The 17,440-nt window shown below is 36.6% G+C and overlaps 1 protein-coding gene across 1 annotated transcript in view; it reads right to left on the bottom strand.

Moving 5' to 3' along the window:
- Positions 1 to 13,464, bottom strand: part of LOC102012042 (cytochrome b-245 heavy chain) — a 36,617-nt gene extending 23,153 nt beyond the window's left edge. The window contains exons 1-4 of the mRNA XM_005414451.2: positions 13,350 to 13,464; positions 11,105 to 11,200; positions 9,509 to 9,619; positions 144 to 228 (exon numbers count right to left, since the gene is read on the bottom strand). Coding sequence (XP_005414508.1) covers positions 144 to 228; positions 9,509 to 9,619; positions 11,105 to 11,200; positions 13,350 to 13,394 — 337 coding nt within the window. The 5' untranslated portion in view covers positions 13,395 to 13,464. The remainder of the gene's footprint in view (positions 1 to 143; positions 229 to 9,508; positions 9,620 to 11,104; positions 11,201 to 13,349) is intronic.
- Positions 13,465 to 17,440: the final 3,976 nt, after the last annotated feature.

Here is a 17,440-nt window from a genome sequence, read left to right as displayed (position 1 = left end):
AATAGAACTCATTCAGAAAATACCGCACAAATGATAACAAAATTGACCTGTAAAGGCTGATATCTTACACTTAGGTATCAAAGAATAGAGGGCACTCTGGCTCCAATTTTTCTTCATAATTTCAATTGCCTTAATAAGCTTACCAGTGTGAAGTGCTATCATCCACGCCACCATTTTATGAAAGGTGAGGTTCCTATCCAGTTGTCTTCGAATTCTTGTTGAGCAGCACTTTGGGTTAAGGGAGAAAGAATGGCATATAAATTATTAATAAGAAGACTTTCTATACGTCAGATATTTGACACACGATCTCGTTTAATTTTCATGACTATCCTACAAATGTTATCCTTCTATGAATCTGATAGATGAGGAAACTGAGCCTGGAGAAATGTAGTCATTTTCCCCAGGTCAGATACGTAGTGAATGACATAGCTAGCTCATTTAGTGCGTTTCATATTCTCATACCATTAACATGAAATTTTACCTAGATTCTGTTGCTTATTTGTGTAAAAATGCAAATTTGAACACAAAAGATAGCTAACCATACTGTTTCTAATGCGAGTTAATTCATTCAATAAACGGGATACAGAAATAAGTAAAAGCAGGCTTGCTCTCACATTCCTGAGTCTAGTGAGGGAACAGACCAATGAACAGTTCAAGAACAAGTGAATAGTTCAACAAAAGTAATCCAGGACATACACACTCTGGGAGGAGAAAGAAGAATCCACCTGCCCATGTTCATCAGGGACATCACAAAGGAGATCGGTGAATAAATAATAGTACAGTACTAGCAAAAAATAACAATAACATTTACCAAGAGCTTGTGCAAGGAGCAGTTTTAAGTGTTTTAAAAGGAATTGGCTTATTTAATTCTTACATAAACCCTATTAGGGAGGTACCATTGTTCTTCCTACAAAACAGGTGAGGAAACAGAGATAGAATGATTGCCTTGCCTTAGGTCACACAACCAACAAGAAGGACAGATGAGATTTAAACCTAGGCCATCTGATAACAGAGTTTATACCAATATTTCAATATTTTATAACTTATATGTTTAACTTGACATTAAAAATAGTATCTTGGTCCATATTTTAATGTATTTTCCCACTTGCATATTTTAGAACATGCGGGTTTGAAACTGGATTCAAGTTAAAGCTCAAAGGCATAAAAAGAACTGTTAGTGGCTGAATTAAATTTTTACTTTCCTGGGAAGTAACTCATTTCTGGCCTGGATGCTTTGCTTCAGAATTTTTTTTTTTTTTTTTTTGAGGCATAGTCTTGCTATGCACTTTAGGCTGGTCTTGATCTCATTATGTAGCTCAGGTTGGCCTTGAATTTGCAGCATTCTTCCTGCCTCAGCCTCTGAGTGCTGGGATTATAGGCCTGTGCCACTATGTCTGGGTTTTGCTTCAGAATTTAAATGTACTACTACAAAGCTTCAGAAGACTTTAAGAAGAGGATGGTTAAGTATCAAAAAACTTAGATATTTTAAATATCTGGTTCTAAACGTTGTATTCAATTTAAATAAGAGGGCACTGAGTTTTTGACTTACTTATTTTTAATAAAATATTTTGTGTTTTATAGAAGCATATAATTGTATGGAAAATTGTGCTTATCTCACTATTTTTCAGTTAGCCATACCTAAGGTGGGCAGGATGTTTAAACCATGAGAGATGATTCTTGGAATTGAAGAAATACTAGTAAAAAAGATGGTGAGGATTCCAAAGCAGGAGAAAAAGTATTAGACACTATTATATTTTCTGTGAGCCAAGTAGTTTGCCCATAATCATTAGTTTGTGTAATGCAATGAAATAACTACATTTGTCTTCATTGTATAGATAGAAAATTTAAACTAAAATCTCGCATTGACTGAGATTTTAGTCCATTTGTCTATAAAAGATGCATGCCCTTTTCTGTCCAACCAAACTCAAGCAGGTAGTCACTATTCTTCTAAGTGACTAAAAATCTGAAACAAGCAGAGGGAGGAAGGAGAAGTAAGGCTGGTAAGGAAAAGAAACCAATAAAGGATATATTATCGTCCTATCTACCACTAATCATATATCAGTGGGTTCAATCCCACTAGGTAACTCTAGGAGACTAAAGAACTTGTCCTAAAGGGTTTTTGTGGGTTTGGTTTGTTTGTTTGTTGTGTTTGGGTCTTCATCTAAGCAGTTAAGAAGCTTAGGTGTCCATTCAACAAATCCATCAATCACTGGCTGAGGGTTGTTCCCAGGCATTGACTTGCTGGCATTTCAGGTGTGTACCAGGACAGTGCTAAAGGAAAATACTCCGGCACAGAGTGGTGTGCAGAGGGTAGCTACCCTGTGTATTGGAGCAGCCAGGGATTAGGGAATTGGTGATGACTCTGTTTACCAGGGGAGTGGAGTAGTGATTCATTCATTTATTTATTTATTTGTAACTAGAAATCTAACCTCATTTCATCACTCCAGTAAGGACTATCTTTATGCCTAGTCATCATTTTTTTTAGTATGGTTTAGCTCCCATCTAGAGGACAAGCTGTCTATATGAGGAACATTATCTTATGTACTTTAAAAATTCTTTAATAATTGTTTGGTTGTACAAAGGAATTGTATCCTAATGAAGATGATGACTCTAAACCCACAGAAGTTATGCACTCTCATTTCTACATTTGCCACACTATTTGATTTCATACTTCTTGAAAAATTCTTTTGAGAGTTAGGAGGAAAATTTACTGCATAATAAATCTAAAGAAGATGACTGGTTTTTTTGTAGCCCCTACATTGTGTCCATAGTCCTACCTTTTCTGTTAGTTTTCATGTTTAAATTTTAGTTTAGTTTATTAGTACATGGGTGTGGTACGTAATGTTTACATTCCTGTGTGAAGTTGGAACTTGCACATAGCACGTCTTAATTCCTTTTTTTTTGTGCTCTTTCTCTTCCCTCGCTCCCCCATCCCTTCATCTTCCCTTTTTTGTGCATGTTTGCAGTACATGATGCTTACATTCCTTTTGTGCAGTTGGCACATGCACATAACATGTCTCAATCTTTTTTTTCATCTGTTATCCCTTTCCTCTCTCCCTGTTTCCTCCAGCTCTTGATCCCCTTCCCCTACCTTTATCACCATTATTAACATGCATGAGACAATATGCATGTCTTACAAAATGTAAGACAATAGATGCTGATGTCCCATAACAGCCTTTTTCTTCTTTTGCTTTTGGTACCAGAAATTGAACTCAGGACCTTGTGCTTGCCAGGCAGGCACTTATGCCACTGAGCTACATGCCCGGCCTCATAAGAGCTTTTGCAACACATCCTGAAGAGAAAATAAACCGAATGCCAGAATGATGGAGAGATGTGATTGAGAAATACAATTTAGATTCATCAATACTGTTTTATCTTATCTTAATAGGTTTTTATTTAGTTATTTATTTTTCTTTTTGTCTTTTTGAGACAGGAACTTGCTATGCAGTTGAGGTTGGCCTTAAACTCACTTTGTAGGATAGGTTGGTCTTGAACTCACAATGATCCTCCTGCCTCAGCCTCCTGAGTGCTGAGATTATGGCATGTGCCACCATGCCCGGCCTTTAATAGGTAATTTTTAAAGCTAGCTAATATACAACACATCTAATTAGATAAATAAAAACAGGTGCTAGTAGCTACTATTGGGCCAGGGGAATGAGTCCCAGCAGAGCACTAATCCTAACTTTTTCATAGATAGCTGTTTTGGTGTGCTCAGGAAGAGTGGACAAATCCAAAGAAAATCTACAGGTCACGCTGATACTGGGATTTCAAGGCAAAGATCTCCCTATGCCCTGTAAAGGATGCAAGACGACAAGTTGATATGGTAGGAAGGAACATGAATGAAGGAAGATGATGATTCATCTCAGTCATCATCTTCACTGGCTTTGATCGCCCAGGACCTTTCTGTTCTTTACCATGCAGATATTACTCTTTTTTGTTATTTTAAAGAGAGTAGTAAATGAGAAACAAACAAAAAAATAGAACAGTAGTAGCATACCAGTATTACGAGCATAAACAAATCATAGCAACAACATTCAACGTGATACAGGGTCTCCAGACAAAATAATACAAATCATCAGCGGTTGTTACATTGCATATTGTTATCCTCAACTACATGCTCAGATTCTTAGATGTAAGAATGAAAGATTGCTCAAATCATTAAAGAAAATAAGAAAATAATTCTTCAATAAAAACTTAGAGATAATATAGAGTATCATTAGACACGATGGTAGTTCACAATTGTAATTCCAGTGCATATTGTTACCTTCAAATCACTTACTCAGACCACCAGACACAAGCATGCAAAATCGATCAGAACATAAAAAATTGTGAGCATTAACTGTTCATTCCAATACACCATCAGACATCAGCAATACAGTTATCACAGCTATTCATGTATATATTTATATTTTGCCTTCCTTCTTTCTTTTTTCTTCTTTCCCTCATCCCAGTTGTTCCTTCCTTTGAGCAGTTTCTTTCCATTTCCTGTCATCTATTGTATGTTTTGAGTTTTACCTAGTCTTTCAGTTTCCTACACCAAGGAGACAATATGATGTTTACCCATCTGGGTTCGATTTCTTTTACTTATGAGTATGGTCTCTAGTTGCGTCCATTTACCTACAAAAGCCTTGAGATTATCTTTTTTAATAGCTGAATAATACTCCATTGTATAAAAATAACACATCTTTTTTATCCATTCCTCAGTGGATGGGCATCTGGGTTGTTTCCAAGATTTAGCTATAACAAATTGTGCTGCTATAAACATGGGTGCGCATATATCGCACTGGTGTGATGTCTTTAATTCTTCTGGGAAAATATCCAGAAGGGGAATAGCTGGGTTAGATGGGATTTTCAATCCTAGTTTTGTGAGGAATCTCCAAATTGATGTCCACAGTGGTTTCACCAACCTACACTCCCACCAGCAGTGGAGTAGGGTTCCTTTCTCCCCACAGCCTCTCCAGCATTTGTTGTGGGTTGATTTCTGGTTGATGGACATTCTTTCTGGGGTGAGATGGAATCTCAGTGTTGTTTTAATTAGCATTTCTTGAATGACTAATGACGTTGAACATTTTTTCATGTATTTATTCACCATTAGTATCTCTTCCTTAGAGAAGTGTGTATTCATCTCAGGTGCCCATTTTTGGATTGGGTCTTTGAATTTGGGAGGACTGATTCCTTTTTATTCTTTATATGTCCTAGATAGAAGTCCTTTGTCTGAGGGGCAGTTGGCTAAAATTTTTTCCCAATTTGTGGGTTTTCACTTTACTTTACTGGTGATTTCTTTAGATGTGCAAAAACTTTTCAGTAGGATGAGATCCCAGTTGTTGATTCTTTAAAGTATTTCCCATGCAGTTTGGTTTTTGTTCATGAACTCTCTGCCTACCCCAATGTCTTCAAGATTTTTACCTACTTTCTCTACCAATAAATTTAATGTTTCTGTTTTAATATTTAGATCTTTGATCCATTTTGACTTTAATTTAGTGCATGGTGAAAGGCAGACCATGCAGATATTACTTCTGTGCTTTGAATCACTTTTGAATTATTGCTAGCTACCTAGAAATTGCCCAAGATGCCGTCATGTCCCATAGCTTCCTCACTGACTGAACTACCTCTTTGTTTTCCACTATTGCTTTCTAAAGGGAAATTTCTCTGTTACTGTCACCAAGATCCTTGCCCAACTTCAACAAACTATCATTCTGATGCAAGGCACATGGTTGAAACATTGGCAAATTTCTATGCCCTATTGAAACCATGGATTTCAAAAAATGAGAAGTTAAAATAAAAACAAGTGTATATTTAGTGGGGTATAATGTGAGTTTCTGTAGCTCTATTTTATGTACACTTGGTCTTGTCACATATACCATTAAAACATCTGAATGAGATATTTATATACAAGTTGGAGGAAATGGAAAAAGCTTCTACAGAACTCAAGCAAAGAAGCGAATCGTGATATCCACACATTGTGGCAGTCTATGTGATAAACATGAAAGACACTGTTTTTACGGCATTGTTTATAATTTTGAAGTCATATGTTTATTCTCTGTTTTTTTCCAGAAGACTCTAATCTCCTTAAGCTTGTGACCCATCCATTTGTACTCCTAACTTATCTTGTATCTCCAGTGCTTAGTACATGGATGACACAAGTATTTACTAGGTGTCAATTCACTAATTGACAGACTTAATCAGCCTACTTTTACTAAAAGTATATTATTTACTTCTTTTTCCTCTTCCTCCTCCTCCTCCCCCTGTTCTCCTCCTCCTTTTCCTCTTTCTTCCTCCTCCTCTTCTTCTTCCTCTTCCTCTTCCTCCTCCTCTTCTCATCCTCCTCCTCGTCCTCCTCCTGCTCGTCCTCCTCTTCCTCCTCCTCCTCCTCCTTCTTCTTCTTCTTCCTTCACAATACTTGAGATTGAACTCAAAGCCTTGTGTATGCTGAGCAAGTGCTCTACCACTGAGCTAGAGTTCATATTTGTTCTGATATTTGCACTTATTTTTCAGCTAAAAATATTTATTAGACAGAGGTCTAAGGGACTCACTCTAGGATGTCAAATGGTGACAGAGAGAGCCACAATGAGACTGTTTCATTCTCAGACTATATAAGGTAACAAATAAGACCTCACCCTTTCACATTCTTGTTTCTTTCTGATCTTAAGACTAAGACCATCATCAAGTTCAAAATTAGTTTCTATGCATCAAGGTGCAGTTATTAAAGGTTCCTCTGGGACTTCTGCATGCTGAACTCTGCCCTTGACTAACAGCCTTTACCCCAACCTTCTGGAGGTGGACTTGGGGAGGGCCATCCTTGGGGCTTTCTTCAGGTAACCAAAAGGATTGCAAACAAATTGAACAGAGGTTCTGTGGCTGTTTCTTTGGTACAGTATTCCACTAAGAAGCCTTGAACTTACAACACCTTGTCATTTTTAGCCTAGGCTATTCAGCATGCTCAAACACTCATGCGTATGATGGCTTTTTAAGACTGAAATATAGCAGTAGAACAGTTTCAAGAGATTTAGGTAGTGCATTGAAAAGTGAGTAGGCTCTTGGGGCAAAATGATTTGGTTTTGAACCCCCAAACTCTCATTTAATTTTGTTCCCACCTCATTGTCTTGATGTGCAGATTTCATGAATTGAATTCTAGTAAGACCATTATGCTTTCCAACATTCATCACACCACATTTACTCATTTTAATCCCAGTCAGAAAAAAAGTTTCATTTTCAAAGTTCCCTTTCGAGGTTGGGAGACCCAGAAAGGGCATTCTCTGTCTGCAAAAGAATCTTGCATATATATATCCTTTTACATGAAGAACTATCTGATTACAGACAGCCTTGTTTCACTGTCTTGAAACCCTCTCAAAGCCAGAAGAGCTAAGTGTTGCCTTTACAAAATGTGCTGCTCATAGGACATGAGAGTTCAATGGCAGTGCAAGCTGGAGCTGTGGGGTAAGAAGGATTTCTTAACTGGTGTAAACACTGCCTGTTTCTTAGGCTTTACTTCCTCTAAATAGAAGGTTTTTGGATGGGGGAAGGGAGAATAAAGAATGTGTTTCCATAGAAACAAAAAGCTATCATGCATGTTGTCATTTAACAAATGTTCATTGGGCACCTACACTATATCAAACACTGTACAGTAAGGGGCTCATCAATCAAACTTTCAATCCAGTGGAATTTCGTCTCTGTGGCTTCTTAGGTTATGGAGTTTATTTGGAAATCCTTGTAATCAATGTTGAATACTAAGTGTGGTTGTTGGTTTTTGGCTTTGTTTGGCCATCACTTTGCAAGACAAATTGTGCAACAAAATTCATGACTTAAAAAAAGGAACTTCCTCACAGACTTTTGTAGAGGAAAAAGTCACAACATTTTTCTTTTGCTGTTTTCTACTGAAGTAAAGTTTTAGGTATTTTTGCCATAAGTATGTGTATGTATTTACTTATTTGCAATGTTGAGGATTGAGTCGAGGTCCTTGGGCATGCCATGCAAGAGCTCTCAACCACCTCTCCCAGCGCTTCCTTTAAAATTAGACTGGAGAGAGTTTAATTTGGGTAGTAGGTTTAAGACAAAATGACATTTAGTTAGTAGTGATTAGTATAAAAGAAGAGCTAATTGTAGCTTACTGATCCTACATTACTAAATTTAGTATTATATGTTATTTAAAAATCTCCATCGGACCAATGTGAATTAAATGTAACTAGAAAAAATAAGGCAGCGTTCAAGGCAAGTTATACTTGTCATTCACAGTTTAGTTCACTTTCTTCACAAATATTTAGTGATTGGGAAATGAAGTAGCAAGTCCTTAGTACTACATTATTTGTTGGCAAATTCCAGCATTCCTCTCTTGCCTTATTTCAGAAAACTGCCTTATACAATCCCTATGTTCCCATAAAAATAATTTCTTTCCTATTCTTCTCCATAAATGATTTCTACTTAATATGTATTTTTAAAAGCTTGTTTTAGGAAACACATACATTTTATTAAAATGATAAAAACAGAGGCTGCTAGTCACTGATGCACCAGGAGAATGGGTTGCACCAGAGAAACAATCCCTAATGTATCCCAGCTGCTCTCTTTGAAATGGTCAAGAAGGGCAAACAAATCTAAAGAGAATACACAAGTCTTGTTGACAGTAGATTTTCCAGAGGGAGATTTTTCTCACCATTTCCTGTGCTTTCACCCACGGCATTTTCTCCATGTAGAATGAATTTCTCTCATTTACAGTTCCATGATGCTTATCTATGCCCACCTCCAATGCCACTTTCTCTTGGAAGCCTCTCAGAATGCTCTGGCCCACCTAAAATAATTTCTTCTCCTTCCTCTATTCTTTGTTAAATTCCCTACCTATAGTATTAATTTGTGAATTTTTGAGGGACCCATAATATTTTGCTTTGTATAATAGCTGAGTATGTATGAACATTGTAAGTGCTTCTATTCTTCTTTGTATAATACCAATAAGAAATTTGTACTCTATTTTATAGGTTACAAATATTCTTTCTACTTGGTATTTTTGTCTTCTGTTATAGTACTTTTATGGGTTCACTAAAGTTGCATGAGAACAATGGTTAGCTATGTTTCCCTATAGTGTGACCCTTTGCCCATTGATTCTATCTGTTTGAAATATTATATCCAAAAGATACTTTCTAGGACAAAATTTTTTTTAATTTGTTGAACGTTTAACCTCCAAATATCTTATCAGCTTCATAAAGGCCTATGCATATACACACCTATTACACATTTGCATGTATGTACACACACATGCTTTCTTACTTCATTGATATTGCTGGGATATACTTTGGTTGATTGCTTTTTAAATTTCTTTTCTAGGCTAAATGGTTGCCCCAGGAAGCTACATCCACAAATAGTATCAGAAAAAAATCTACAAAAGAGGGCAGGGATTGACTCATGAATATTCTACAAAAGCTAGAGTCTCCAAGAACCATTGGTTTGCTTTTCCTAAGAAAGGGCATTTTGCATGATGACTTTGCAAATTTGAAGAACTCTATAAAATGTTTGCTCTTACCGCACTGGAACCCCTGAGGAAGGAGAGCAGATTTCGACAAACTGGCAGCAGGATCAGCATACAGTTGAAATTCAGGCAGGCTGCAGGAGCCCTGGCCAAAGCCAGAGCTTTCTAGAAGCCGGAAAGAGAGCAGAGTGATTCCCGTGTGCATAGAACGACCCCATCCCTACTTCCTCAGAGTTCTCAGTGTGAGACCATATACCACAAGCTCCAAGAGATCTGTAAAGGAAAGTCTTTCCGAACTGAGGGTTTTCTTTTAGGGCCTGCTTGGACCCTTTGTTTTAATATGAAACTGGCCCTTTATCCCAATCTAACATTATGAAAAGTTGCAAATAGAAGGAAAAACAGAAATAAATTTACTTTGAAGACATGTATATGTATCTCCCATATTGTACCTTTTATATTTTGCTATGCTTGCTTTATCACATACTCGTCTTTCCATTCCTCTATCCATCCCTCCATCCATTAACTCATGTTCTTTTTTATTTTTTTGGTGCATTTAAAAGTTGAAGATATCAGTTCATTTCCTCCTTAGTACTTAAGTATGTATATCATTAATTAGAGTTCAGTATCAGAACTGAAATGTTAAAGATTTCAACATATTTTGTTAGCACATAGATTGACTTAATAACTAAGGTTGATATGGTGTTATGTTTTGATATAATAATTACTAGTTTTGTAATGCTTAAAAAAGGTGTATATTTTGAAATGAGAAAGTATCAGTCTGGATAAATTAACAAAGATTCTAATAATGTAGTTTAGTTATGTTTCATAATTATGTATACACATGATTTATAATATATATGATAATTAATATTGAGTAATTAATTCATAGTAACCACAATGTAATACGTAATATTTTGGGGTCAGGTACAACTGTAATTATTTTCATTTTTCATAGCCAGTTCCAATGAAACAGAGATTACTAAAGGACCTAAGGCAATTCAAGCTGGTCTACTGAATGGATGTGGCACTTGAACAAGTTCCTCAATGTCTCCAAATGTACAAAGAGGAGAGGCTGATTTTAAGAAGTTGATTTCATAACATGTACCAAGAGCAGAGCTCTGTCTGCATTAAAGTGGTAAGGACCAGATGATTTAGGAAATCTAGAAAATCTTACCTGTCCCATACATGTCACCCTGGATGGATTGCTTCAACCTAGCGATCCATTCCAGAGTCAGTATTAGATTTTTTTCTTTAAGCTAAACAATGGCACATGGCTCTGGGAGCAATGTGAATTTAGAAGCAAAGGGATGCTTCTAAGCCTCTTCTATGCCTCTGCCACATTTTTGTTTGTCACCCTGTCAGGCCTTAAAAACTCTTGCCCAGGAAGTTTCGTTTTTTTTTTTTTTTTTTTTGGTTTTTCTCCGGTACCGGGAACCGAACTCACGACCTTGCACTTGCCAGGCAGGTGCTTTGCCGCTGAGCTAAATCCCCAGCCCCTTGCCCAGGAAGTTTCAATGGAGAGAGTTAGACTGATGGTACTCCTCCGGTTGGTCAGCATATTTATTTAAAATGTTAAAAGGAATAAGAATAACGACATCTGCCTAGAAATGAGAGCCAGTCAATTTTGCATGAAAGGGCAGTTACACTTACCCCAAGAAGTTTTCTAGTGTACCAGAACTTTAGTCCATCATCATAATACTTGTAGTAATGGATAAAGAGGAAGACGTTCATCCCCAGCCACATCAGCTGCACAAATAGAAAGAATTGCCTGAAGTTTTCCCATCTCCGTAAGTAGGTTCTACACGAGATTGGAGTTAGCCAAAGATCAGAACTTCCCCAAGTTCAACCTTTGACAAAGGTAGATACAAAGGTGGGTGTGACCAGCTTAAGGCCAGCTCTTTCCTGCCACAGTGTAACTGTAACTTTCCATAATTAACCTTTCTACCTTATGTTGCTTGTCATGATTGCTTTACTGCTTAGCACGTATGCCAAATTATCATTCTAACTTCCCTCCTTCCTTTTTCATCATCTTTTTTCTTCTCCTTAGAAAGACAGATAATACTAGTTGGCCAGAAAAATGAGAAGGGGAGTGAATGTGTTGCTATCTGCCTGCCTACCATATACATACATATATGTATATATATATGTGTGGGTTTTTTTTTTTTTTTCAGGTTTTTTTTTTCCGGTACCGGAAATCAAACTCACGACCTTGCGCTTGCCAGTCAGGCACTGTGCCGCTGAGCTAAATCCCCAGCCCCTGCCTGCCTGCTAGTAAGACACTGTATTCTGCTGTCGCCTACGTTGACCACGCCGTGTCCCAATCCAGCTCTGGGATATCTCGGCAGCTAGGACGCCAAGACTTTCATTCTACTTGATAAGTTTTACTTACATTTTGAAGGATGCAATATTGAGCATTAGCAAGAGGTTGAGGGGCATAGGACTTAGAGACAAAGATTTTTATAGATTGTGACCTCTCGTCTCATTCCAAACACTAACTTTATCAAGTGGTGATACTGCCCAGTCTTCTACCTTTAGTGCAGTAGTGATTTTTTCTTAGCTACTAAATTGCTAGTTATTGTTAATACCAACTATTAAATGTCCACAATGCTTGAGAAAAATCTCAATTTACAAAAGAGAAGGTGCTAAAACAACACGTGCATTTCCTGACCTTGTCGTTTTTTTCCTAATTCTGACTTTCTAAGCTAGGTCTGCAATTTCAATTATACGATATTCTTATTTAAAAAGAGGTAATTTCCTGGGGGAAAAATGTGCTGAGAGCTAAAAGTATAAGTTCAATTGCTTCCTATAAGAATGATCTGTTCTCCAAATGGTTATAAAAAATCAACTATACAGTTTCAAATCAGCAGAGTTCCAAACTGCATTAAAATGTTGGTTTCGACATAAAGTTAATTTCCAATAATAAAATGTTTGTTTTTATTTTATTTGTGCCAGTAATTTCTTTCTATCACAAAGAAAATTTCTATAAGAAAGAAAACTCAAAGATTCCCCATATATTCCACGATAAGCTTTTACAAAAGTTCTATTCATACGTGTGCTTTTTAAACATCATGTTTCCACTGGTTATTTGAAAAAGCTATTTAGAAATCTTTCTATCCACTCTGTCCACAATTGCTTTTCTGAGACCACCATCTTAAGAGCATAGCTATATTATTCATGTTAAGAAGCACAGAAATCAATGTGTACTTGAAAAATACCCATATCTTTACTCGCAAAATTTTTTTGCAAAATAGATGACATATATATAAACCTGGATAAGTAATCTAAATTCTCTTGATTTTTATAAACTTCATAAGTAACTGAAGTTTAGACCTCAGAGAAGGTACTTGTTCTCAAAAAGAAATCTGAGAACTTTACTTTTAGTGTCATTATTGAAATAAAGGCCAATTTCCCACACATGAGTCAGTCCTGTATTTGTTATTTGTCATTTGTATTTGTCATTTGGAAAATGGTATAAAGTTTCAACTGACCATTTTTAAAGTAGTTTACACATGTAAAAAGTAGGGAAAATTTCCTCAGAGTAATTAATAAACAATTCAGAGTTAGGGAGTGTTGGTATAAAATACCTTTTACTCTCTCTGCAAAATGCTGGCTAACTTAGTACTCCCAGGAACATAGAAATAAATTAGGAGAAATGAGCATTCAGATACCATCTTTCCACTAAGGAATGTGGAGGAATGAACCCAGTCAAATATATGTCTGCTCACACAATAAATCAATTTCTCAAAGAAACAAACAAACAAAAAAAACAAGTATATGTCTGCTCACACAGTAAATCAGTTAGTCAAAGAAATAAAAAACCAGCTTGTGATTCTTTTAGCTTCTAGAAAATCCCAAACATGTGAGAGAATTTATATTATCTCTTGTTGGTACTTACAATGACAAAGATGGAGAGCCCCTCATTCACAGCCCAGTTCCCCATGGTGACAGAGCTTCAGTGTGTTGTGTTTGCTCTTCTTCTATATCGAGCTTCTTCTTCCCATGAGGAAATGAAAACAGAAGCCTTGGGGCAATATGTTTCCTTTTCTATTATCAGAAATTGGCTAATCATTGGTCAACTGAGAAGCCTATTTCCACAACAAATTTAAATCTTTAAACCAGAAAAACCATAAGAGAAAAGTTTATAAGGATCCAATCACCACTAAACATATTGCAAAATGAAACCAATTTCTACAACAGAGACAAAGAGTGCAATGCACAGGATGTATTTTACACAGTGAACTATTTTATTAATTAGTTATCTGCTTGCAATTTTCGTGTCACTCAACCAACCATGTCTTAGTATTGGATAAAACACATTAAATGGGTTTTATATGACTTTGTAGGCTTTTATAGTAAAATTTATAGTCTCATTGAAAAAAGTTACAATAGTTATGGTTGATATTTAAAAGATGCTTAATATGTGCCCATTTGGCAAGCTAGATGGGTGTATGTGCATATGTATCTGTGAGTTGAAACATACATAGAAGCATATGTGTGTATATACACAGTAACATGCATGCACATGCATACATTTCAATTCATTTGAGTCTCACAACTTGATCGCTAGAAAGTAGGTTTTTTAAATTATGATTATATTTACAGATGAGGAAACTGAGACCAAGAGCAGTTAAATTCCTTTGGACATAGTCACACAGCCAGGCAATAGTGGAGTTGAGATTTGAGAGCCCAAAAATGTGGCTTTTGATCATGATATCAGGAAAAACAGTCTGACTGTGTGAACCCCCACCCTAAATCACTGTACGTAAAACTACAGGAAATGAAACTCTAACAAAATGCCAAAATGTTCAGATGACAATCACACTGACAGGCAGACATGACATCTTCTATGTTAAGTGTATAGACACGGTCAAAGCTAAATCATGTCACTTATAGCAGATACCAAAACTAGAGGTAGCATTGTTACCTCCTGGCTGCTACCCAGTCTTAAACATAGGAAAGAGACAGAAAGGGAAGAACATAGCTCTACTACAAGATCATAATTAACCAGTTAACAAGGGTAGTTGTACAGTAGTTATAGTTAATAGAGAGATTAAAAGTATATTGGAGTAATGGATGGCAACAAAGATTAAAAGAGAAATAAATTCTCTTGATTGCTACCTACAAACTACTTCGGACAGCCTATGGAATTACAACAAATAGTAAAGCAGTATGGTTTCTCACTTCATAATGTTCAAGAAATACTCAACTCTGACTATGACAATTAGAACATGTGTAACTCACATAAAGTGAAGTTGTTTTTTGGCTTCATTCCACAAAGATACCAATTCAAAGAAACATAGCTGAACAAACAAAACATGTGCAAATATGTGCCTCCTTGCTCTGTTATGTATTTCTCAGGCTTTCTTTGCCCTGTTGTGCTTTAGAAATAATTATATTTGGCAGCCTCTTTGGCCCGCTGATTACTTTGTGTTTAACTAAACTGAAGGATGAAAAGCAAGACACAATCCTGAGTGCTTCTTGCCTTAGATGTCTGTTTCAAGAGGCATCCAAAGAGTGCCCGAATCTCCACTGAGGTTCCACCTTCCAATAGTCAGCCTCTCTCTCTACCATGAGCCCCTGCTGGTTAACACTATTGTAGGCCTTGATCTTGCCAGATGGCCCTGGCTGCTGAACTAGAGTTATACCACCTCCTCCCAGTTCCTCTCTAACTCTGAGGGTGGTAACCACTTCCGGTATTTCATCTTTCTGCACCCATTTTTGGGATTTTCCACTTTTCCATCATCCATGCAACCATTTCCTGACATGAAATTCAATCTGTTGAAATATGGTGGTTTCTGTTTCTCCAACTGGACTTTGACTAAAATAAAAAGTAATGCAGATATGGACATATTTTCTCAGGTAACTAAAGAAATGAGGTACATATGCCTAAAGAGCAATTAAACCCCGTGAAGATCTGTTCCCTCTACCACTGCCAAAATCCTTTCCAAGGAAGATTGCCACTCACTGGGCTCTTTCAAACTCAAAGAGAAGCCTTCTTTTCTGTAATTTTCTCCTTTTTCTTTTTTCCTCCTTAATAGTTCATTTTCCTTTGTCCTATTTAAGCCTTCAAATCTTTTTCAGCTTTTTATCTACCTCTTGAAGATTTTGCTCTACTGGAGAAGCAATCAGAAGGGGACAGTGAATGCTCATGTTAGGAATCATGTTTCATGATCCATATAAAACTATTTGTTTAACATTTTCCTACTCCTTTTCCCACCTCCACAGTTTCAGAAGGAAATTTTTCAAGAAAGAATATTTTGCTTAGGTAATTAACCATTTCCTGCTATTGCTTTTTTTCTTCTTTATTAAAACAATCATACGGATGTGAGTAGAGGTCCTTTGAGAACCTTAGGAACCTCAATCAGTTTCACAACTGGAGGAAGAGAGACCAGATGCAATAGAGTAAAATCTTTCTTATATGGGAAGTAACTTCCCTTTTGAAAACACTTTAAAAATGTAATATAATAATAGTTAAGATTTGTGTCTGATTAACAAGTAGTCTGAAGATGCATCCATTTTCCTCCATGTGATTTGTTTATCTTTCTTTATGTTAGAGTAGTACTCCATGGTGGGTAAATAGCCCTTTTTCTTCATTGATTCATCTGTTGATGGACTAATGAGATGATTCTAAGATGTAGGTATTATGAATTGTGTTGCTTCAAACATGTGAATACTGTATCTCTGTAATATGATGTCCTTAACATTTTGGGGAAGATACCTAGAAGAGGAACAGCTGGATCAAATTGAATTTCTAGTTTTAGTTTTTTGATAAATCTCTATACTGATTTCCATAGTGGGTGAGTTAGTTTACATTCCCACCAAGAGTGGAGGGTTTCCCACAGCCTTACCAGCATAAATCAATAACACACACACTTAAATATTGCATTTTTCTCTTATTTGAGAAATCCAACATAAAAATAAATAGCAAAAGAAAAGATAGGTAATAAGAAGTAGGAAGATAAATTATCCTCAAAGGGGAAAGGGATCAAGAGATGGAGAGGGAGTGGAAGGGAGGTAACAGATAAGGGATTAAAAAAGAATTGAGATGTGTTAGGTACCTGTACCAATTTCACACAAAGAATGTGAATATTATTTACTGCAAACATGTACAAAAAGAAAATAAGGGGATCAAGGGATAGATCTCCACCTATCCCTTGTAAGGAAGGGAAAGGTAAAGGGATGCAAAAATGAATTAAGATGTGTTATGTACCAGTACCAACTCCACACAGGGAGTGTCAGCATTATGTAAGTACTCACAGGTAATAAACTAAAATAAAAAATGTGGAAGAGTAAGGTGTTAAGAAAAAAGTGTACTGTGTACTTCTCTTTAAAGAGAGACAGAAAAGTTGATAAAGGAGCAAAAGTATTGGTTGACTGACATCGACCAGACAAGAAGGATGAACAAACTTAAAACTATGCATTCCCTAATGGCTTATCTCCTCTCAGGCCATTAGGCTTTTATTGCCTCCTAAATGGTTTATGTCAGTCTAGACTGTTGTGAACATAAGCAGATACTCACCTGCCTCAGCAGGCTGTAGCGGCTAGCTGCTTCAGGCTCATAATTACATCCTAGTTACCTCCGACTGAGCAAAAGGACAGAGAGAAGATGCAGACCTAAGTTTTCAGGAAATTCACTGATTGCATCCTGAAAATGATTCCTTCCTGATAGCTCAAATTTAAAATTAGGTTCCTAATTATTCCAAGAAGAAATATTGCTAAAGAAAAAGAGATATGTTACTACATGAAGTTTCTCAGTGAGTTTTGTCCTTGATGTTGATGTAAACTAGAGTTTTGTCTTTTTTAAACTCTTCTGTGCATTCTGCATATTTCCAGAACCCGTGCTTAGCTTTATCTGATTCTATGGGTGATGTGGACACACATTCCCTGCCTAAGGATGACTACTGAGAAGTCTTTATCTGCTGGAGAGTAATGCAAGTGATCATCCCAGGTGTGGACACGTGACTCAGAGAAGATCAATTCACTTTT

The sequence above is a fragment of the Chinchilla lanigera genome, unplaced genomic scaffold, assembly GCF_000276665.1.
Source record: "Chinchilla lanigera isolate Chin_1 unplaced genomic scaffold, ChiLan1.0 scaffold00186, whole genome shotgun sequence".
In the NCBI taxonomy this organism is placed as follows: Eukaryota; Metazoa; Chordata; class Mammalia; order Rodentia; family Chinchillidae; genus Chinchilla; species Chinchilla lanigera.
The sequence above is the reverse complement of the archived record's forward strand: the minus strand, read 5'-3'. Positions and strand labels throughout refer to the sequence as shown.